General features: G+C 35.3%; 1 protein-coding gene across 4 annotated transcripts in view; it reads right to left on the reverse strand.

Moving 5' to 3' along the window:
• The window catches only part of LOC145666401 (unconventional myosin-IXb-like), a 150438-nt gene that overhangs the window by 86074 nt on the left and 39619 nt on the right, over positions 1-24745 (reverse strand). For all 4 annotated transcript variants that reach the window (XM_081733611.1, XM_081733610.1, XM_081733608.1 and 1 more), the window contains exons 5-10: positions 20929-21091; positions 18505-18640; positions 13537-13727; positions 10582-10757; positions 8487-8687; positions 5670-5805 (exon numbers count right to left, since the gene is read on the reverse strand). In XM_081733611.1, coding sequence (XP_081589737.1) covers positions 5670-5805; positions 8487-8687; positions 10582-10757; positions 13537-13727; positions 18505-18640; positions 20929-21091 — 1003 coding nt within the window. The remainder of the gene's footprint in view (positions 1-5669; positions 5806-8486; positions 8688-10581; positions 10758-13536; positions 13728-18504; positions 18641-20928; positions 21092-24745) is intronic.

The following is a 24745-nucleotide window of genomic DNA, read 5'->3' on the forward strand; positions in this document are numbered from 1 at the left end:
TCGTGTGCAAAGTAACCGTGTCTTACGGTACCTTCAAAAGAGAGAGGGGATGGGAAAATAAACAGAATCAAAACGTAAGTTATTCAGTGTATGGTTAATATGTAAATATAGTGTGCAAAGTAACCGTGTCTTACGGTACCTTCAAAAGAGAGAGGGGATGGGAAAATAAACAGAATCAAAACGTAAGTTATTCAGTGTATGGTTAATATGTAAATATAACCAATTTGAGCATGTGTCTTATTTTTTTCATCTTGTTGTTTACTATGTAGTCATTTAAGGGAAATAGTGGACCCAATATAAAGTGTCTGTTTCTGTGATATGAGACTTTTTATTGTATGCAAGTTCAGTATATAAGCACTTTATTCAAAAATATACAAATTTTCTTACCTAATTTCGTTTTGATTTTCAGAAGACGACTATATGTACAGTGGCGTCACTAGGCCTTATTTGGGGGGTTAAAGCCCGGAAATTTATTCCAAGCTCCCCTCCCAAATCTCACACTGAAAGTACGTTATATACTGAGAAATTTATTTCAAAAGTAAGATTCTAACACGCCATCAGTAGACTCATGATATATTGGGTTGTCTTCTTTTTGCTTCAACAAACAGCGACGCGTTCTGTATAGAGTTCTCAATGTGAAGTTCAGTCCTCGGCGAGCGACTACAGATACTTGTTGATGTGTTAGATTTAGCTGAGAAAAGCGATAGCTATTATGATTATGACGTAATCAGTGGCGTATTTAGGGGGACTTCCGGGCTTAACCTCCGCCCCGAAATCTTACTATAATAAATTAACTGAAATATCTTGCAGAATTTTCACATTTCCAGGCAAAGCTCCCCCACCCGAAAGTTAGGAAAGCCCCTTCCGAAACAAAATCGTAAATACGCCACTGGACGTAATTTGCTTTTCTATCGTATTTCTCACTTGGAAATACTATGTGAACTGAACTTCTCATTCCTTTACTTCTTAGTTTCCGCAAGGTGAGGTCTCAACTATAAACTATCTCATGCGGCAAATTTTAGATGGATAACTTTTAAGAAATTTTATGTTATTTATTATTGCCCATTTTTATCTTATTGTATTACTATTTCAGGCAGGTCAGAAGTGAATATAAATATAAGATTGCTGAGAAAGAAGTTTTTCATGAAGTATTTTTAAGAAAAATAACTATCAAGGAAAGAAAGGAATAAAAAAAGAAAAAATTGCGTGATTGTAATCGATGAAGTACAAGAATGTGCATTTCCGCAACGATAAAAGTGAAAAAAATAAACATGACTATAACAAAAATATGAAAGCGTAGAGCAGCAACAATATTCTCTCCCCCCTTCCCTCTCCCAAAAGCGAATTTCATTGTGTCCTTGATTGAAGATGATTCTAAAATACTAAACGGAGTTTTTGGGTTGTTGGGGAGTATGCCCCCCAAAAGATTTTCAGCCCCCAAACAAAATATTTTAGTGACGCCACTGTATTAGCATTTTTTGCGTGTGAAGTATTGTGATGTACGTTTCTGAAATTGCATAGGGCATATGCTTTCTTACAATGGGTGACTAAAAAACAAATCTTCAGGGAACGCAACACAGCAGTTCTCATTACGAAGTCCCTTCATCTTTTTGACAAACTGAAAGGTCTCCTCCACAGCTGGAAACCATGTCAATGGACAGTGGAGTGCGGGAATAATTTTACTATCTGTCCGGCAGGTATCAAAAGTCTGCGCGCGCGTTTCTAAGAACCTGTGTTTACACGTTGTGAGTGTGTGTGTGTATTTGTGTGTGTGTGGTATGTCGCTTATTCATATCTCTAGCGCTGTTGCAGAGCACAGGGCAGTTTCGAAGTCGACTACAATGCAACTTCATTGCCATTCAAGCATCGCGGAAGTATTGCAGTAAACTGTCCCAGAAGTATAGGATTCATCGTTTATGCTGAGATTAGTGTCTGTAGGAATGTCAGGAAGGTTCACTATGATGTTTTCAAGCAGTGAAAAGTTTTAAAGAAAACTTATAACCGCAAAGAAAACTTATAACCGAAATTTACACGTTTTATTGATGAGAACTATTTTGGGCGGAATTTCAAGGTTACCATATCTGATATGAAAGAATTGTCTAAAGGAAAAAAATAATTCGACAAGAATGTTAACGTTCTGTACGAAATCTGCAAGAAGAACAGTAAGAAATTTGTAGTATCTTTTGTGTGAATACGTCACCTATGAGAATGTGGTAGAATTTTCCTAACAAATGACAAAACAAGAGGAAAATGTGTAAGTACCGATAACGATATTTAATGCAAAGTGGAAACACTACAGGACGAGTTCGACTGACAGACGAATGGCCACACCTACACTACCCTTCTCCCCGCTCCCAGAACACTGAAATCTGACATGCTCGAGAAGAAGTGAGGGCTCTTAATAAGTAAATTTTAAGGACAACTTTTCTGAATTTTAGGGTCATTTTACAGGAATTCTAGTGTCATTTCATAGGCCACTTTTTAGAAAATTTTAAGTCAACAAGATCCGGGCCCTGGTAATAACCATCCTTTTAAGATTCTCCGAGCACATTTTAGATGGGCTTTGGTTAATCAAAGAAAATTACATGACAATGTAATTGCCACACAAAAAACAATTTTTATTTGTTGGAAATTAATTGCTTAGCTCTCTGGCATTTCTTTAAATTCACCGAAAGCTTTCAATACTTTCGCGAGCTATCTTCAGTCGAGTATGGAAGTAATGAATAATAGTTTCTTATTGACGTAAGTTTTAAGGGTAAGAATATAATACACCAAATTATCTGAATGAGAAACTTTTGACGAGGAAATATCTCTTCTTATGTCTCTCTACTTTCTGCAAATTACAACCAACACCACAGAGGTAAAGAAACAAACAAATAAATGATAGCTTACAATCTATACATACATACATACATACATACATACATACATACATACATACATACATACATACATACATACATACATACATACATACATACATACATACATACATACATACATACATACATACATACATACATACATACATACATACATACATACATACATACATACATACATACATACATACATACATACATACATACATACATACATACATACATACATACATACATACATACATACATACATACATACATACATACATACATACATACATACATACATACATACATACATACATACATACATACATACATACATACATACATACATACATACATACATACATACATACATACATACATACATACATACATACATACATACATACATACATACATACATACATACATACATACATACATACATACATACATACATACATACATACATACATACATACATACATACATACATACATACATACATACATACATACATACATACATACATACATACATACATACATACATACATACATACATACATACATACATACATACATACATACATACATACATACATACATACATACATACATACATACATACATACATACATACATACATACATACATACATACATACATACATACATACATACATACATACATACATACATACATACATACATACATACATACATACATACATACATACATACATACATACATACATACATACATACATACATACATACATACATACATACATACATACATACATACATACATACATACATACATACATACATACATACATACATACATACATACATACATACATACATACATACATACATACATACATACATACATACATACATACATACATACATACATACATACATACATACATACATACATACATACATACATACATACATACATACATACATACATACATACATACATACATACATACATACATACATACATACATACATACATACATACATACATACATACATACATACATACATACATACATACATACATACATACATACATACATACATACATACATACATACATACATACATACATACATACATACATACATACATACATACATACATACATACATACATACATACATACATACATACATACATACATACATACATACATACATACATACATACATACATACATACATACATACATACATACATACATACATACATACATACATACATACATACATACATACATACATACATACATACATACATACATACATACATACATACATACATACATACATACATACATACATACATACATACATACATACATACATACATACATACATACATACATACATACATACATACATACATACATACATACATACATACATACATACATACATACATACATACATACATACATACATACATACATACATACATACATACATACATACATACATACATACATACATACATACATACATACATACATACATACATACATACATACATACATACATACATACATACATACATACATACATACATACATACATACATACATACATACATACATACATACATACATACATACATACATACATACATACATACATACATACATACATACATACATACATACATACATACATACATACATACATACATACATACATACATACATACATACATACATACATACATACATACATACATACATACATACATACATACATACATACATACATACATACATACATACATACATACATACATACATACATACATACATACATACATACATACATACATACATACATACATACATACATACATACATACATACATACATACATACATACATACATACATACATACATACATACATACATACATACATACATACATACATACATACATACATACATACATACATACATACATACATACATACATACATACATACATACATACATACATACATACATACATACATACATACATACATACATACATACATACATACATACATACATACATACATACATACATACATACATACATACATACATACATACATACATACATACATACATACATACATACATACATACATACATACATACATACATATTGACGCACTACATAAATAATGCCGCAGCCTTTCATTTTTATTTTCATATACCTATACTATTTTTTTTTCTAACATCGTACATGTATCAGTTAAATAAAGCACTACTGAAAATATTTCATAAACAAGTATTTGTAATAGGACGCAAAGGACTCATACAACAACATTGTAAAGCAATTACCTTATAGTATGTTTCGTGAAGTCATACTAACAGTATATCTTAGCTTTTCAGATGTAACCGTCCCATCATCAGACCATGGTAAGGTTTATATGTGTATATATGTGTATATAAACTAAAGAGGGATAGCAGTTAATTAGAAATTTATTTATCAAAGGATGAAATTATTTTGACTTCTGAACCACTGCCGAAGTAAGACTGAAATAATGAATATATTAAAATTTTAAACTTTCGGTAAATCAACTCCTTTACTAATTAATATTCCTCTAATTTTTTTTTTAAATTTTATTTTATTTTTTGTCTTAACCACACCCTGATGATGGAACACATCGTTTCTACAAGTTTAGGTGTATTGCCGGCCATACAGGTAAAACTAGTAACATTTTTCAACAAATATAGATCAAACACACGCATTGTAATTGTACAAAATCCTGTACTTACATGGTATTTCACTTTTCCAGCATAATGCTTCACTCGAAATGCGGCTTCTCTCTTTTGTGGAATCTCATAGAAATCATTCTCTTTGTGGACTGAATTAAATTTTTGTAACAGAGTTTCATTGGTTGCACCAGGGAAACTAGGATAAATAATAAAAACACGTTAGTTTAAACTGATCGTAACAGAAAGAAATACACATTTATCACATTTCTTTTCTATTATTCATCATGAAGTGATTTTGTTCCTTAAAGCGAAGACAAAGATAATGAAAATAATGAATTAATTCTTTACATTCGCTTAGATTCCTGAAATTTTCTCTCCACAATTGACAATGAAATTATCGAGCTATGTCCGGACCACCTTCATGGTTAGCGTTTTTTGTATATATATATATATATAGAGAGAGAGAGAGAGAGATTGAGTTCGATTCCCAGTGGATTATCTTAGTACGTATTTCACATTAACTTGCAGACCTACGACACATTTTGATTGGTACTGAGAAGAAAAGCTAATCTAAAATAATATTATTCAAAAATTTCGACTTCCATTTTTATTTTGTAGCATGCTACATAATGAAGTACACAAGTTAAGAAAAGCATACAAAGTACAAATATTAAAACTCCAAGATGCCAAAAGAATACCGAAATGAGAATTAATCTCGATGGCTTCAAGGTCTTACATGTTTTGGGTCATAACTTAAGCTGTACACCTTAGAAAAGGGGGTAAAAGGTAACGGGAAGCATTAGGGTTTTTATTACAAAGAACGACACTTTTCTTCTTTGGTATTTATTTGTCTATCTGTGTTAATTTTGCTATATGTACTGTCCAGTGCCTTTTATTCCTCCTTCTCTACCAATTCCAAAAGATGCTTTACGTTGTGAGCCAGATAATGTAAAGCATGTGATGAAATTTTGTAAAGGAATCAAAATAAGTTTTCATTTGTCATAAAGTAAATTCAAGATACTACTACAATTTATGATGGTGTAATGTATTCAGAAACTAGCTATTTATAAAATATTATTATTATTATACTTTTATATTTTACTGCAAAATTTTCTTCGTTTACGAATTTATTTTTCATCAACTGAAGCATGCTGGAAATTCAGTGGCCCGCCATGTAAATTCGTCAAATGCTTCAGCTGACGTAATTGCCTGGTGAGTGAACTCCCAATGTTTACTATAGTTAAAATATTTTTATTTTTGTCAAAGTATAATTTAGTCCTGGTATCTATCTATTGTAGATAAGTTGCTAAATATAAAAGGACAAAATGGTGTTGTATTTCAAACATTTCGGGATATAATTATTATTATTTGCTTTCTTTTTTTAACTTAAGGTTGACGCCATTTTTGGTAAAAGGTCTATTGTGTCCTCATGGTATGGCAAAATGCCTCAAAATATTGCAAAAAGGAAAGTGCGAGTCTACATTCTGGCCAACCAGGCCCAACGCAACGCCAGTTCAGGGCTATCAAAAGGTGTCTACAATAAAATCCCAAGTCCAAGGTTGAAGACGTGGAAGAACACCTGAAAGTGAGCCGAAATACTGCTGTCAGATATCTGCATCAACTTAACTATCAAGGGGGAACTTTCACTTATCGTAGCCAATATTGCTACCCGGAAACAGTGGGCAACGAACATGGTGCTGCAGGCATGTTGATAACTTTTGATGCTAGTAATTTTCTCTAACGAGTTCCAATTTTCAGTCAGTGGACGTATGTTGGTCTTGAGACCACCTCTTCAAGAATTCCACTTGGACAGCTTACAACCAATGGTCAAACATGGAGGGTTTTCACTGATGGTATGGGGAACCATTTGGAGTTCTGGACGTTCCGCGTTACTACTATGTGTTGGCACCTCAACAGCACTGAATACATTGCCATTTTGAGCAAGGATTGCTACTGATATTTTCCACTAGGCTGCTTCCAAAAACAACTATTTATGGAAGGTGATGTTTCTTGCCATACTGCCAAAAACACCCAAATATGGTACGCACAAAACTACAATGGATTAGTTCCCAGATCAGTGTTCGCAGGTTTCCTAAAGAAAATTTCCCTCGACTGATACAAAATTTTCCCTTTTCTTACCAAATTTTCCCTTGTTTATTGAGTGTCCAGTTTCTATCACAAAAGTTATGTGATAAGATTACTTTAGCTATATTAACAGAGGTGCCAACCACATTTATTTTATTCATTTTTTTTTAACTTTCTACTTTTTTAAACAAATATACCCAGCTATAATGGCTTCAAATTATGCTGCTTTGAACACACACACACATATTATTTCTATTGTATTGGTTTATTTCTGAAAAACAAATTAAAATGTAACAATTTATATTGGTCAATCAGTCAGTGCGAGAATTTCCCTGGATTTTTACGTTTTATAGAAAAATCTCTTTATCCCTTTCAATAAAATTTACCTAGACTACAAACACTGACTCGGATATGTACCACTGAACATGTTTGGGCTATTCTAGATATTGCCGTCAAGTCGTGTCCGCCAAAATCAGCTTCAAGTGGAGAAGTTCTCCAACATTTGCGTGTAACAAGACAAAAATCCCCAGGCCAAAACCATGGATTTCATTAATTTCGTGCCTCAAAAGGATATGATTTTTCTTTCAAACTAAAAGCCGATCAACAAGATATTAACTTGAATTGTTTGGTTCTCATTTCGGTTCTGCATCAAGCGGGTACCTCATGAGAGAAGTTTATAGAGGTGTCTATTAACTTATGACATTTCCCTATATATGAAACGCATTGTCACTTTTGGTAGCTCATGTACTTAACAGTCCATAAATTTATGAATAGTATTGGAAATTCACTTACTTGCACTGATCATCTAGAATACACAACAAGCCACCTGGTTTTCCTTCAATCAGTTGAAGACATCCCGTATTATCCATAAAATCTATGTTGGTCCACTTGATGCCCTCTTTCTTATATTCTTCTTGTTCATATTTGAACACATGCTGGTTGAAATAGTACTGTAGGTGTTCGTTTGCATAGTTGATACAAAATTGTTCAAAACTGGAAAGTATTAATTATGCACAAATAAGCACTTTGAAATATATGAAAACAATATTAAGAATAAATTAACACTTATCAATACAATTTCTATCCTGTATATTTCTTACAACAAATAATTAATTAATTGTGAAGTTTAATTAGAATGGCATAGTTTACACCAAAATAAAAAATAATTTATTTCTTTAACGTGTAAACTTGTACTCTTTTAATCTTACCAAGATAGTTGGTTTTTAAGTTACACAAAACAACTATATACTCTTCTAAAACCCTTTTCAAACTATAAAATAATTGTTCCACGTCACTGACAAAAGGGCCACCAAAACCTCGTTAGGTCAGTAGTTGATGGAGATTTCAGTTCCCGAATAGTGTTACGTGAAAAATGAAGGAAGTAAGAAACAAGGATAAAAATTACTTCTATAGAGAAGAGGGCATTTCGCAATTAATCTAGGGAATTTGAAAAAGATGAAATGAAATCTTTGAGTTTTACGTCCCACGGTTATGCCGGTTAGGCTACAGGAGACGGTGATGATGAGTAATGAGTGAAATGGTGGAATGAAGGAAGTGGGAGGAAACGGGAGAACCCCGAGGAAACCCACGCACATGGTGTGTGTCCACCACAAAATTCACTTAGCGGGGGTTGGGATCGAACCCGGGACCCCAAGCACCAGAGGTGAACGCTCTACCACTGAGCTCTAGGAAATTTATGACAAATAAGGGCTGTAGAAGAAAAAACCGGTAGAAAGCTAATTATTGCTGGAAAATGTTCTATAGGATCCTCTTATTCGCTGGACTAATTTTTAAAAAACCTCAGATGGGGAACATGCCGCCATCTATAATGAAGCAGAATTGCAAAGATTGTGGGAGATGGCTATTTTACCATACGAAAAGAGACGAGTTCTGGTGGTGTTTGGACTGATATCACAATAGAATAAGTGCTAATGGAATAACAAAAACCGTTGTAGCTAGGTTAATACAATCCATGCAAGGGACATTAATGCCAACTGGTGGTAATCTGCTTTACAGAATACTATGGCCACAGCCTACAACGTATAAAGAGTTGTGCGAGACGTACTTAAAGTATGTTAGGGCCAAATAAGAGGAAAACGTAATAACTGTGTTCGATGGACGTCAACCGAGTGCCAGATATGCAGCCCATGTCAGACGAACTTTCGGTAAAGCAGCAGAAACAAAACTGAAAATTCTGCAAACGTAATTAACGCCTAAAAATTCAACAAACACATAAAATAAAATTAATGTTGTCAGAGTACCAGGAAACCATCTAGAAACAACTAATCTACACGATGATTTACGTACCTGAAGATGCAGATACATTATTGGTAAGAACAGTCTTTTACAGGAAAATCAAAACGGTTAATATAGGAAAAGTTTTGTTTATTTATAAAACACCTATTACATGCAGCTTCTCAAATCTTATTGTTTATTCAGAAAACACCTATTACATGCAGCTTCTCAAATCTATTGTTATTTTCAAATATCTTAGTGTCTAGGTGTAAATTACATCGTTCTCTCTGACCTTCAAATTAACATTTAAGGAGACCGATGTGAAAAATGTGGTTCCCCATTCAATTACATTGGACATATGGAATGTCAACTGCGTCAGTTTATAAAAAAGTTTCAGTTTCAATTTTCACAAAAGCTTAAAGAGATGGTGGTAATGAGATGGATGATAATGGTTGTATGAAGAAAGTGGGGAAAAAATCGGATAACCCCGAGAAATCCACGGCTAGGATGTTCATCCAATGATTACATAAAATCTCGCTTTATTATTATTATTATTATTATTATTATTATTATTATTATTATTATTATTATTAAAGTAACTTTCTTTTACAAATTATTGATTCAGTTTAGGAAAAGGTAAAATAAAAATTACCTGTTGCAACCATCAAAATCTTCGAAGCCAAATATATCCAATACTCCAATGGAATTTCCCAAATGTTCTCGTGAGGAATCTTTCTTGGATAAAAGCGCATGATTAACCTGAAGAACTATCCAATCAAACAAGGCTCCATACAAACATTTAGCGATGGCGTCTCGAGCAGCGATTGCCTGCAATACAGTTATTATTAATAAAATATTTGACATTTTAATAAAGAACTTGAAGACCGTATTGGTGTTTTATTCTTATAGCATCTACAATCAATTAGCCTATTAACAGTAAAATCATCTTTCTTATCATAGTTTCTTGCACAACACTGAAACAACCGGTTCTTATTGTACTGCAAATATGTGGAGAACTGAACATTTGACCCTGATTTAAATCGCCCCTTTCTTTCGAACATACAAGAAACAGCGATGCAAAAAACAGTGTAAATATCTAATTCTCCATAAATCACCCCATGGCTAAACGGTTAGCGTACCTGCTTTCGAAAGAGAGACCTGAGTCCGATCCCCGGGAACTTTTGCTTGACATTTGAGTCTTATATTAAATTGAACTACTACGTCTTCCACACGCGGAGCTGAAAAGTACGTTAGTTCCACATAAATACAACTGTTTTGCTAAACTAACTAACTTCCAGGGATTGTCCAAGACAACTAAATATTCAGTTAAATTGAAAATATTTGTGGTTATTGGTATTTTTATTGTTATTAATAGTATTTTATTTATTTATTTATTTACTTAGCGAAGTTGCAAAAACAGCCTTCGAAGTAAATTTAAATTCTAAACATTAACAACACTAACGGAAAGAAAATTCACCACAGTCTATATCAAAAAATACTATTCCAGTATTTACCTGGCAAAACAGCTCTCGAAAAGGCCTATCCAAATGGCCTGGCACTCGATTCCAGTTCGAAACCTTCAAAGATTATGAAGTCAGAAAGCTAACCATTACTCTACACCTACATGTTTATTATGTGTTATTCAATAAAGGAATCACCATTATAAAATCCGATGCGTTTTCAATGCATTAAATCAATGATACTGAAGAGAAAATTTATTGTCACCAGAATATACACACAACTACTATGTCAATAAATATTTTATTTAGCGGGACAAGTGTTAGCATCTGACCTTCAACAGGTAGTCGGTCTCAATCAATTTTGCTCCTTATCGAGTATACTTAATATACAGGGTGAGTCAAAAGTCCTTGGACAACTGCATAAGTTTGAAAATCGATGGGAAAAGTAAAAAGTGATGATGGGAACAGAGGTTTGATGAGGGGCCGCAACTTTTGGAGTGTATGTCATTCATGGCCGCCATCTTGAAATTCGCCATTTTGGATTCGTGTCAATTTTTGAAATGGGAAGAGGGTGTATGACACATCAAATAACACTAGCTTGAGCTCAGGAATTTAGTGGTGTAATTTGTGTTTTTCTACCTTGTACAGTTTAGAAGTTATTAATGTTCAAAGGTGGGAAATTACCTTGATACTGACCCAGTTCTTTCTCTGTTCCAGGTGATCTAAAATGGGTCTGACACGTGAACAGGAGATCGAAATCATCCTTATATCAATGGAAACGCAGCTACCGAACAATAGCAGCTGACTACAGCAGACGGCACCCAGACAGAGAACCGGTATCGCACAGCACGGTGGCTCACGTGATCACCAAATTCCGGGAGACGGGTTCTGTTCAAGATAGGGCACGTAGTGGCCGACCAAAGACTGCCACCAATGAGGAAACTGCAACGGTGGTTGTTGCGTCGTTTGTGAAAAGTCCTAAACGAAGTACCCGTCGTGTCCCTAGCATGTGCAATAAACCAATCCTCCGTTGTCCGGATATTGCACGCCAATCAGTGGCATCCTTACAAGCTGCACATGCAACATAAACTGAACGAGGATGACCCTGATCGCCGGTTGGAGTTCTACACGTGGGCTACTGAACAACACGAACTGGATCCTGCGTTTGCCAAGGGCATACTGTTCAGCTACGAGGCGTATCTCACTTTGAACGGGGAGGTTAATCGACATAATTGTCGATACTGGTGTGACGCAAATCCGAACTGGGTTGACCCGAGTCGAGAACATAGTCCAGCAAAGGTGATGGTGTGGTGTGGCGTATGGGACACCCGCATCATTGGGCCATTTTTCATTTACAACACCTTAACTGCACCACAGTATCTGATGCTGCTGCAGGACCTTGTGTTCCCTGCCACACTGAACGCTGACGGCATTTTCCCATCTTATTTTCAGCACGATGGAGCCCCTCCACACTATGGACTTGGTGTCCGTGAATGATTGAATGAACAACTGCCAGAGAAGTAGATTGGTCGCCGTGGTCCCGTGGAGTGGCCGTCTAGATCTCCTGACTTAACGCCCCTTGATTTTTATCTATGGGGGCATCTTGAGCAGATAGTGTATGCTGAGACTCCGTAATTTGAGAACCCTGGAGGAACGCATCCAACAAGCCTGTGACCAAATTTCAGGAGACATTCTCTTCCGTGTGCAGTCATAATGGTTGTGGCGACTACAGTTGTGCATTGCACGGGATGGACAACACGTAGAACATGTGTTGTAGCATTCAGTATCAAGGTAATTTCCCACCTTTGAACATTAATAACTTCTAAACTGTACAAGATAGGAAAAAAAAATTACACCACTAAATTAATGAGCTCAAGCTAGTGTTATTTGATGTGTCATACACCCCCCTTTCCATTTTAAAAAAATACTTGAATCCAAAATGGCGAATTTCAAGATGGCGGCCATGAATGACATACACTCCAAAAGTTGAGGCCCCTCATCAAAGCTCTGTCCCAATCATCACTTTTTACTTTTCCCGTCGATTTTCAAACTTATGCTGGTGTCCAAGGACTTTTGACTCACCCTGTATATTTAAAAACTACCTTCTAATGTCTTAAGAAATACTGAAAACAGATTACGGCCCTTACCTCTGGTAGCCTGTAGTTAATCACCAGAGTTTCTCCCGACGCTCGGGCTTTCTTTGCTGTCAAGGCAGCCAACAGCGTTTCCTGTTTCACATGTAACAACTCAGAAATCAGCAACACTACTTCGGGATTCTTTACAGCTACGGCTTCGTCATGATGATAAGCTGATTTCCTCGGCTGGAACTCCACATTGCCTAAAAATATAATATCATTTAGCATAATCAATTAATTGTTTAATTTATAATTTGACAATTAAGTTTATTTATTGTTTCGTTTCACATTATAAAACTACGGTATGCAAACTATGCGAGCTCAATAACGAAACTAGACGCAGAAAATCTATCTATCTATATATCTATATATATATATATATATATATATATATATATATATATATATATATAATGAATAAATAAAAACGGAAGTGTCTATGTTTGTGACTTAATATCTCTTGAACCACGAGACCGATCTCTCAAACTTTCAACATAGATGAGGTTCGGGCCTGAGATGGATTTTATCATATCACTTTGATGGTGCGACTTAGGGGAGGAGGGGGAAATATGAAAATTATCGAAAATGACCGATATTAGTATCGAATCCATAGCTTCCGGGGTCACTGCGATGAACAGTGACACTTCCAATGCCGTTTAAGTCGAAATTCAGCCCCGCAACTTGGGGGAAAGGGGATATATATATATATATATATATATATATATATATATATATATATATATATATATATATATATATATATATATATATTTCGAAAGTGACCGATATTAGTGTTGATTCCATAGTTCTTAGAGTTGCTGAGATGAACAGTGACACTTCCGATGCCGTTTAAATCCAAATTCAGCCTTGCAACTTGGGAGAGAGGGGGGAGATATTAAAATTATCGAAAATTGCCGATATTAGTCGATAGTTTTCGGGTTCGCTGAGATGAACAGTGACACTTCCAATTCCGTTTAAATTCAAATTCAGCACCATTAGTACTCCTAAGAGGAAATGTTGGCATGCAAAAATAATTGAAAATGATCAGTATTAGTGTCGAATTCAAGTTTTTGGGGTCCCTAAGTTGATTGGTGACAGTTTTGGTGTCCTTTATGTCCAAAATGAAACGTATTCTCGCTGTGCGGAGAACGGACATTCTGCCAGTAACTTCTAATTGTAATAAGAAGGTAAATTCAAAGATGGAATTAATTCTTGGAACGCTGAAGCCATATAAATAGTAAGTTCATGCACTCTCTTACCATTTTTGTTATATGAAGATTAATATTTTAAAAACTAAAGTGATGGTGGATTTCTACAACTTCCGGTCGTGCTAGAGGAATAAAGTAGAAGATGAAACATATTCTTGAGGTACTGAATCCTCACCACGAGACTGTTTTTCGCTATTTAATACCGTTTCCTCTCTATGGATATCCGTTAAAACCGAAAATGCTTTACTTCTACCACTTCCAGTTTGAATAGCAAGTTAATGGAGTAGATGGAAGCTACTGTTGAAAAGCTGAATCGATTCCAGAAATCCCCTTGTCGATATCACTTATTATCTCTCCTCTATGGAGATCTCAGGATTAGGAATTAGATTTCTGGGCTTTCAGCATCTACGGCCATGTTAGCCCGTCACATATGAGGGATGACGTCCCTCGGCGATGGGGAAGGAAGGAAGCGGCCTGGGACCTGTATGTTAGGTATCATCCCAGCATTTGCCTGGTATAAATGAGGAAAACCCAGAAAAACTCATTCAGAATGGCTGGCCTGAAAAAGCTCTTACACTTTTTCGACCAAGTGTCCCCACTGTGAATCGAATCCGGAACCGCTCACATTGTATGGAGATCTCTATTGAAACTGGTAGTAGTAGTAGTAAGCTTCTACCATTTCCAGTTCTAAGATTGTTATCTTTTCTTCAGACACTGAATCAATTTTAAATGAACCACTTGTCGCTATCTGTTACATCTTTCGTGTAATGTTGATCAACGCTGAAACTGGAAATTATTAATTTTAACCACTTCCGGTTTCAACAGATGATTAACTTGTGCGACTGATAACCTTTCGACAGACAGACGGGCATAACCGTTTTATGCTTTTCGATACTTATGCATAGCATAGTTTGAAAGTCTAAAAGGATGTAAATCACAAACAAAAATTGAAATTTTTTGTACAAAATATTTTATCTTAGCCGCTTTCATACGTCGTCAATAACTGTGCTGAAACAATGAAATTTCTCAGAAAAAAAATACTCTAAACGATTCACCGCTTATTAACAAAATCGAGAGTCAGTTTTCTACATTTCAATTTCCTTAGGTTTCATGCAAAACAGTAGTTACATAAAAACACCCAAAAATATACATACATACAACAATTCTTAAAATATTAAAAAATAAAATAAATAAATAAAACCAATCTGCGCACTTTTCTACAGAACATTATTTTCCACATGTCTCCTATTGCTTACTATTATTTTCTCACCTAAAACTATGATTTTTAATTGCGATGATATTCTTGAAATGAATTATGGTAAAAGGATCAAGAAAATTCTTGCAACTCGTAGACGTTAATAAAGTGGATAATTCATATGCTCAGCGTAGATCACTGCATAGGAACTTCTCAATTTGAAGTAATGGAAAAATGAAATGAAATCTTTGAGTTTTACGTCCCACGGTTATGCCGGCTAGGCTAAAGGAGACGGTGATTATGAGAAATGAATGAAATGGTGGAATGAAGAAAGTGGGAGGAAACGGGAGAACCCCGAGAAAACCCACGCACACGGTGTTTGTCTACCACAAAATTCACTTGGCGGGGCTGGGATCGAACCCAGGACCCCAAGCACCAGAGGTGAACGCTCTACCACTAAGCCACCGCGGCCCTTGAAGTAATGGCACAGTAATTTTGATTAAGATAACTGACAAATATCTTGGTATTATTAAAAGACCAAGAACAGAAGTATCCACGTAGTTCAGGTTGAAACAATATAATACTCCAGTTATTATTATTGATAAGAGAGCGGTAACTGAAAACTACGAACAGGATTGTCTAATATTAAACATAACAGATAAATATTATTATTATAACTATACAGGGTCTGCAGGGAAATCTTACTGCTTTTGAAATTATAGTATAAGTTGTACTTGACCTACCAATGGACAACTACGTTTTGTAAAAGGTTAGGTTTGCTTCTCATTGTACATATCTTTGTAAAGGCCCATACACAATTTCGCACTAATACCTTTTTCTTTCTTTCAGATATTGAAAATCGTAGTGTAGGAATGCGGAATTCGTGAAAAATGGATGAAGTGTATAAACGGACGGTAATCCAATAGCTGCTGAAAAAGGGCATGCACGGACACGACAGCCACAAGGACATGATGAAAACATTAGGGAAGAATGCCCCATCCAATTCCACCGTGAAAAAGTAGGTAGCACAATCCAAGAGAGGTAACACCTGAGTTTTAACATGTAGCATAAAAGGTACTATCAGAATGGGATCAATGAACCTACAGCACCGTTAGCAAAATTGTGTGGCGCTTAAGAAGCCTACGTTGACAAATAGTCATGAAAGATTGGGCCCCGGACCACCCTTCTGTAGTAGGCAGAGAACTTATCAGTCACTCCTTGTCCCATATAGCCTCACTGCTGAAAGGGCGCTAACTGAAATCAAATCATATCGAAAATCGTACCTACAGAAAATAAAGAAAAAAATTCTAAGTTATAAAATGAGGTTATCCAAATTCTCACAACCTTAAACTGAAATTCAGCATAACACGTTGGTCCGTATCTTCAGGAATTGTTTCAATTCCTCTATGAGTAACACCCTTCGGTTCTTTTCTAAGGCGTGGTTTGTTCATGAAAACTTTTCCTAGCCCCTAGATTCTGAGCGTTTTACAATACAATGTGGAGTGGTTAATTTCGGCGTAACTGGACCATATATGTAAGAGTTTCTCCTCTCAGAACTCCGCAGACGACAAACTGACCGCACACAGGAACAAAATGGAGCGACTCTCCAAATATCAAAGACATCGATATAACTGTTCTCATACATTTTTTCCCGGGCAATTCCAATCACAACAGGTAACATATTATGATCACTACGCTCCAGATCTATCGACCATGCGATTGTTTTCTATAAGGGAGCCACAAATGGAACGTTTTCATGAACTAATCATGCGCTACAAAAGAACTGAAAGATAATCTGTAGCGAAACAGAGGCAATTCCACAAGATAGGGCAAAGCACTCTGCTGAATTTAAATGACGGACTCTGGGAGTGCGTTCGCAAAAATGGTTCTAATTCAGGTGGCAATTATTTTTAAAACGTAACATTTCCTCTCTCTTTCTCTCGTATTTCTATGACACATAAATGGCACTTCACTTAGTGCTAGTAAAAATAGACGACTTTATTTTTGGTTTCAGATTACAATCTCGTACTATGATTCCAAAAACCCTTAATTTCCCCGTCGAACCCTGTATTATTATTATTTAAAAGAAAAGGATGAAAACTTTTTTTTAAATAAAGCCTTCAATCAAAATAAAAAGGAAGTCTGTTTGTATTTTACTCTCTTTTCAATATTTTTGGACTAGTTTAGAAGAGAAGAGAAGAGAGAGAGAGAGAGAGAAGAAAAAGCAGTTGAGAAAAATGCTCTTCCCTTTTCGTGAAGGCGCGATCAACATTCATTTCCTCTTCGTCTTACTTCTTATTCCTACTATACATATTTCCTATTTTGTATTTGCTTTTTTCCTGTAACTCTTTCATTTTTTTAAAGGTATATATATATATCAAGCTAGCATTGCAAACCTGTAGCTAGCTAACTCTAGCGCTCGCGCTCTGTGTGTGTGTTTCATTTTCATTCTTTTTTTAAAAACACAAGATCATGTCTGTGTTATTCATAAACGTCCCATTAAAAATAATGAAGAAAATTCATTCTACAAATAAAAGATGATTAGTTAAGAGTTCAATATTAATCAAAATCTCTTACCTAACAGAAGAACTGCAGAAAGTACAGCAAATAGCCTTCTCTGCTTTTCAGCTGTAAAACCAACCATCTCCATAGATTGCTTTAGTCTTGAAAATTCGTAATTTTCATCTACTCCTTCCAGTGTACAACAGCCACTCTACCGAAAGAACGTAAAATATTCAATTATATAAATTATAATATCTAAGAAGAAATCCTTAATTATGAATACAACTGCAACTTAAAGTAGATATACGCCTTCAAAACACAGATAACTTTCTTATTAGTAAACTTTATTATTAGACATTAAAATCGAAATATAACCATCTTAGGTCCTCTTTTAATTATCATACACAATATTCAGATATTTATGTTGAAGCATCCGTCATGGAAGTTAATTATGGTAATTTATTACCCAAGCACAGTGGGATATTTTCATTTTAAAAAAATTGGCTAATATCAATCTTATGACATGCGTCTCTGCCTAGAATGTAACTGCACAGGTAGCTGAATAATTTGAGAACATATATTCGTGCTTTTCTTGTCCTACCAAGTTATGTAGTAGCAGCCTGTTTGTCAAAACTTGTCTTTCTTTCACAACGCACATGGCTGTTTTCAGCGTCTGTTGTAACAGCAAACTTTTGGAATTTATGTATTTATTTATTTATACATATTTTAAAGTATTATCGGCATCTACGGCCTTAAGCCCGTTACATATGAGGGATGACATCCATCGGTGAGCACACTATGTGGGGAAGGAAGCAAGCGTTATGTTAAGTACCATCCCGGCATTTCCCAAGCGTTAATGAGTAAAACCCAGGAAAAACATCACTCAGCAGGGCTGGCCTGAAAAATCTATTCCATTTCTTCGACCGAATGTTCCCACTGGGAATCGAAGCGTATTGATCCCCAACGCTATTCCTCTCTCTTCCTTGACTCACATTTTACCACCTTGTAATTCATTCATCTCTTGCACTACTTTACATTAAGTAATTTTACCTCACTGTGCGTCCAATACTAAATAATTTAGATTCCTACACGGTACTAAAAACTGCGCACAACGCATACACAGTAACACATCACAGTTAAATTACACCAAAATAATGTACTAAGTAATTTTAAAAGGAAAAGAGTTGCCACGGTAAAATAAATAAATATATATACACTTTCGCCTATATGATAATTGTGTACGTGTTCGCTTGATTATTCTATCTCAACTTGATAATGAGACATTACAACCATCCAACAGGAACTCACGAAAAGCTAACAACGTGTAATAAAAAAATAAAAATAAAAAAAATAAAAAACAATAACTGTCACCTCAAATACTAAGTCGAGTGAAGTCAGACGGTATTCATCAGACTTGCTTTCTGTTAACTGAAAATGTTTCTTTTGGCAACTATGAATGTTCTTCCCTAGACATTTCACTTATACATTGGTGGAAACGCATTTAAGAACACCTGATATACATCGTCCGATTTGTACAAAATTAGCACCATACAATCTGTGTCTATAGGGAATATCTTGATCTTGGTTTTTAAAGATCCCATGACACAGCCCACCGTAGAAAAAAGTTGATTGTAGGGTTTCAGGATGATGTGCTACTAACAATTTAAAGATTATTAAACAAGTGCAGTTGTGTGTGTGGATCAGAGTCTAAATCTACAATGCCAGGAGTACTTTTAAGTGATTTTGAGCGTAGCCGTGTAATAACAATGAACCCGGACGGTAATTTGCAAAACTGGCACTTGCATGGGTTGTTGAGTTGAGTTTGATTTTAACATCTCTTTCAGCAGCGAGGCTATATAATGTCACAGTGGTTCATTGGTGGTTTATACGACAATAGGAAGGAAGTTCCCACATTTCCCTTGTGACACACCGAGAATTTTGACATAAGGTTCGTTCGGGCCTCAATGACTGATACAAAGAGAGATTGTGACTCCCCGCCTATACTCATATCAGCGTACAAACATTAAATAACTGATTGTTGAAAGCAAATGTTAGTTCTCACGTTCCTCTCATACGATTAACTGTTCATCACTAAAAACATCTTCGTTGATGTCGGGAGAGGCTGCAATGGCGAGAGGAATGAAAGGCTGGAGCATTTAGAGATCGCCTAACCACCAGCCGTGAGTATTGTCCAGCTAAACCGAGAGTATGATGCCATATTCGGGATAGACGTTCAGCATTTGTGCGACTGGCTACTTACCCGAACTGCAAGTAGTGTAGGCGCTTGGTGTGAAAACACGTACTATTAAGGTGCGTAGTGTATGGTTTTTACATATTCTATACATTCTGTGGGATGTCCTACGAGCGTCGTGTTCGAACAGTACCTCAACTGTCCGCGTTATCTTCTGCACTAACATTCGAGTATACCTGTGAATTCCTACTGGGTGTTCTTAAATGTGTTTCCACACATGTATTTACATCAATATCTACAGAACCAACCTGCTTTAGATAATTGTAATCTTCTGCTTTCATTAAGTGGAGGACTTTCTTTTCATGTTCACTGCAACCAGCTAATAAGTAGTAAAATACATGGTAATTGCGTTCATTTCTACCTTGTGAGCATATTCTCGATTTCTCCAACAAATACTTCTGTACTACAGCCCTGCATTTAAAAAGAACATGAATTAGGTATATAGATATCACACAAGACAATACAATATAACACTGATAATAATTGGTATTATTCTACAATAAAAGAAAAAGTTGATACTTATATGGTACTGCAAGATAAGCGATTAAGAAACATCCAATTCCAATTCAGGAGTAGGAAATTACACAATAAACACTGACCTAACGTTTCAATTTCTGTTACAGCAGAAAGTATTTTCAAGGTTATACATTTTTTTTCATACATTATTTAAAAATTAACGTCTACAGCTTATGATTTCTGTAGAACTGCATCGTTCTTGTTATTTCGATTATGATATTTTTATAGATGAAAAACAAACTGTCATGATGGTGCTCATTTCTGAGAGCGAGTAATTTTCGGCTTATTAAGAGTTAATAATACAAGGTGTTCCGCTTAGGGCTGTAACATGAAGGTGGGATAACTTTTTTACTTACCAAGATTTATCATTCAAATTTGTTACACATACATAAACACACACACAATATGCCAAAAAAGGTTTATTTTTTTAAACAAATGAAGAAAACTAACGAACTTTTAAGGTGCACCATTAGTTGAGCGGTAAATGTCAAAGTGGTATTCCGCCTTAATCCAAAAGTTCTCAAACATCTTTGGAGTGATGTTCTTTCACGCCAAGTCATCCGATTTTGAACCTGAGTAGAATAAACCTGGTCCTTAACAAATCCTCGTAAGAAAGAGTAACACACAGTAAGATCTAGTGATCCTGGGGGCCAGGTTATGAATCTTGAACTTCTCCCAATCAATCTTCCACTGAAATGATCATCGAGAAAGTCTCTGACGACGTGAAAAAATGGTACGGAGATCCCTCTTGTTGGAGAAAGGCTACGGGTGGGAGTTGGGGTAAGACATATTGCTGCAACATGTCTAGATAATTGTTCGAATTCAGTGTCGCCTCAGCCAAAAAAAAAAAAGGGACCGATAATTTCGTTCTTCGTGACACCACACCACACATTCAATTTCGAAGCATCGCGTTCTTTTTCGTGCACTTCGTAGGGATTCTCTAACTTCCAAGTTTATAGTTAAGTCTGTTATAGACTGCCTCGTTTGAAAAACAAACACCATTGAGGAATATGTCGTAGTCTTCATCAATTTTTTCTAACTATTGTACTCTCAACGGCTCATCAGCCCGTTTTATGCGCTGATTAAGTTAAATCTTGTAAGCAAGTAGGCGAAATCATTTGTGGAGTACCCTATGAACAGTTAATTTTGGGATTTGTAGTTGCCTACTTAGCTTGTCGCGTGGATTTGCGGAAGGCTTCTCTTAAATGCAACACTTATTCTCTCCATGCTTTCTTCTGAAACTTTCCTTTTTGCATGTTTAGCAGTCATCAGTAACAATGATTCCGTTTCTCGTAACTGTTGGTCCTATTTCTCAATGGTTATGTAAGTTGGTACTTCTTACTTTGCACCGACACCACGATCTAGACGAAATCGTCTCTAGACAAACACAGACTTCAATTTCGCCAGCGATAACAAGCAAAACTCTCCTGTTAAGGTGTCCACATAATGATTAGCAGACAAGCAGTAAGAGTTTAACGGCTTTATGGCTACTGTCCAAGATGGCAGCACTTGTGGAACTTGATCCATTGTCAAGAAAACTTTCTGACTTATTTTTCACAGTGGTGCAAACGAACCTTTATTCTAATACTTTGTTTCATTGCTACATTTTTATTATTATTATTATTATTATTATTATTATTATTATTATTATTATTATTATTATTATTATTATTATTATTATAGTCCTATGCAAGACACGCGGTTCTTCGGAAAGAACTGCTGTAATTAGAGTCCACTTTGAACATAAATTGAAGAACATAAATTCAACTATTTTGATTACTATTATATTATTATACAAGTAACAGTGTTTATTTAAAGGTCAATGAACGCAGATGCAAAAACAATTCTCATCAATAATCAAATAAAACAATTACATCATGAGATGTTAAAAAGCTGAGATCATTGTACTTACTCTCTGTAATCAATTTATCTTCTATATATGTAATTAATAAAGAAAGAAAAACAACAGATCTAAAATCATACTGCCGAATAAGATAATTTGCTCCGCGGACTTCCTCACATTAGATCTTCCTTTCCAGGAAGAGATAAGATGTTAAATTGTCCCCAATAATCTGACTCTCTATGCAATCAATACGTGACAGGTAATGCATCTGCAGCGTCCAATATGTTAATCTGAAGGAAGTGATCTCCATGGGAAGCCACAACCTATGCGAAATCCCAAGTGAAGAAGCCAACCCACATCATCGAAGCAAGAGACCAAAATCAAAACGATGCTACCACAAACCTATAGAAGAAAACTTGTGCGTTCTGTCTGGGTCCTTTTGATATACATCGCACCAGTGAAGAACTCTGTAGGTGTTGTAAAATGCGAGTTCGTTAACATAATATTGTGTGTGTTATTGGCGCAACATCAGACTTATTCGTACTTTATGAATTTCATCATCGCTATGTGTCGACCACACATTCCTCTAACCTGCAGTTAAGTTGAATTATTCTTTTGTGTTGAACTTAATATGTGTAAAGACTGCAATTAACACCAGTATCCCTAATGGTGCTTAGAGATAGTATCCCTAAGCCAAGAAGCCGAAAGTATAACACTAGACACAAATACTGAGTATCACGGTTTTTGTTTGTTTGTTTGCTTTTAAGTGGTTAACCACGATGCATTCAGTGCATGATGGATCGCTTCTTCTCTTCTTCACAAATCATTGCGAATAAGTTAACTTCTTTTCGCATTAATTCTTGTACTACCTATTCGCTAAGTTATGTATCAAATTCGACAAACCTCAAAGATGCCTTTTCACGCACTAGTTTGTCAGTGTAATTTTAGGCCTGAAGTCTATTAAAATTAATATTAATCATTTATTCTTATAAATTAGTTCTACTATCATTAAAATTTGATAAGTGTATCTCGAATAAATAGCCACTGATTTAACCGAATTAACGAATAGATAGCCACCAATGATTTAACTCCTTCGAATTAGTATGTAAGTTGCATATTTAGACACAACAATCACAATATCGATAACGGATCACAAAACATTTTCTTAAAAAAAGCGAATCGAGACTCAAAATGTGTACATAGTTATCTTCAAATTTTGCAAGAAATATTGTAAATACCATAAGAATCTACTAAAAGCAATTACAATATATGAAACCAGCAAGCATGTCATAAATTAAGTATGCCATCATTTCATAGACATGTTGAATATTCGAGGCGCATCCAGAAAATAAGTTCCGAAAAGTAGTCAGAGGACATGCTCGCGCAGGAATGTGAGGAGCACGCAGCCATAGCCTGGTGCAAGCGCAATTATGTGGAGTCAATGGTAAGAGGAATAGTTTCGACAGTGCAGTTGAATTGCAAGTGGTTGTAACATCGTGATTCCACTTCTTGGCGGCAGAATTCTTCGAAACAGACATATAAAAGTCTGTGCCACATCACAACAAATGCCTCAAACGGGATGATGCATATGGGAGGTTATGTATTACTAATTACACAGTAGTAAAATCATGTTTGTCTTTCATTTTACAAACTAACTTCTTTCCGGATGCGTCTCATATGTTTCTATTGTAAAACATCTTGCAAAT

Source organism: Thermobia domestica, chromosome 12 (assembly GCF_964235325.1).
Source record: "Thermobia domestica chromosome 12, izTheDome1.hap1.1, whole genome shotgun sequence".
Taxonomy (NCBI): Eukaryota; Metazoa; Arthropoda; class Insecta; order Zygentoma; family Lepismatidae; genus Thermobia; species Thermobia domestica.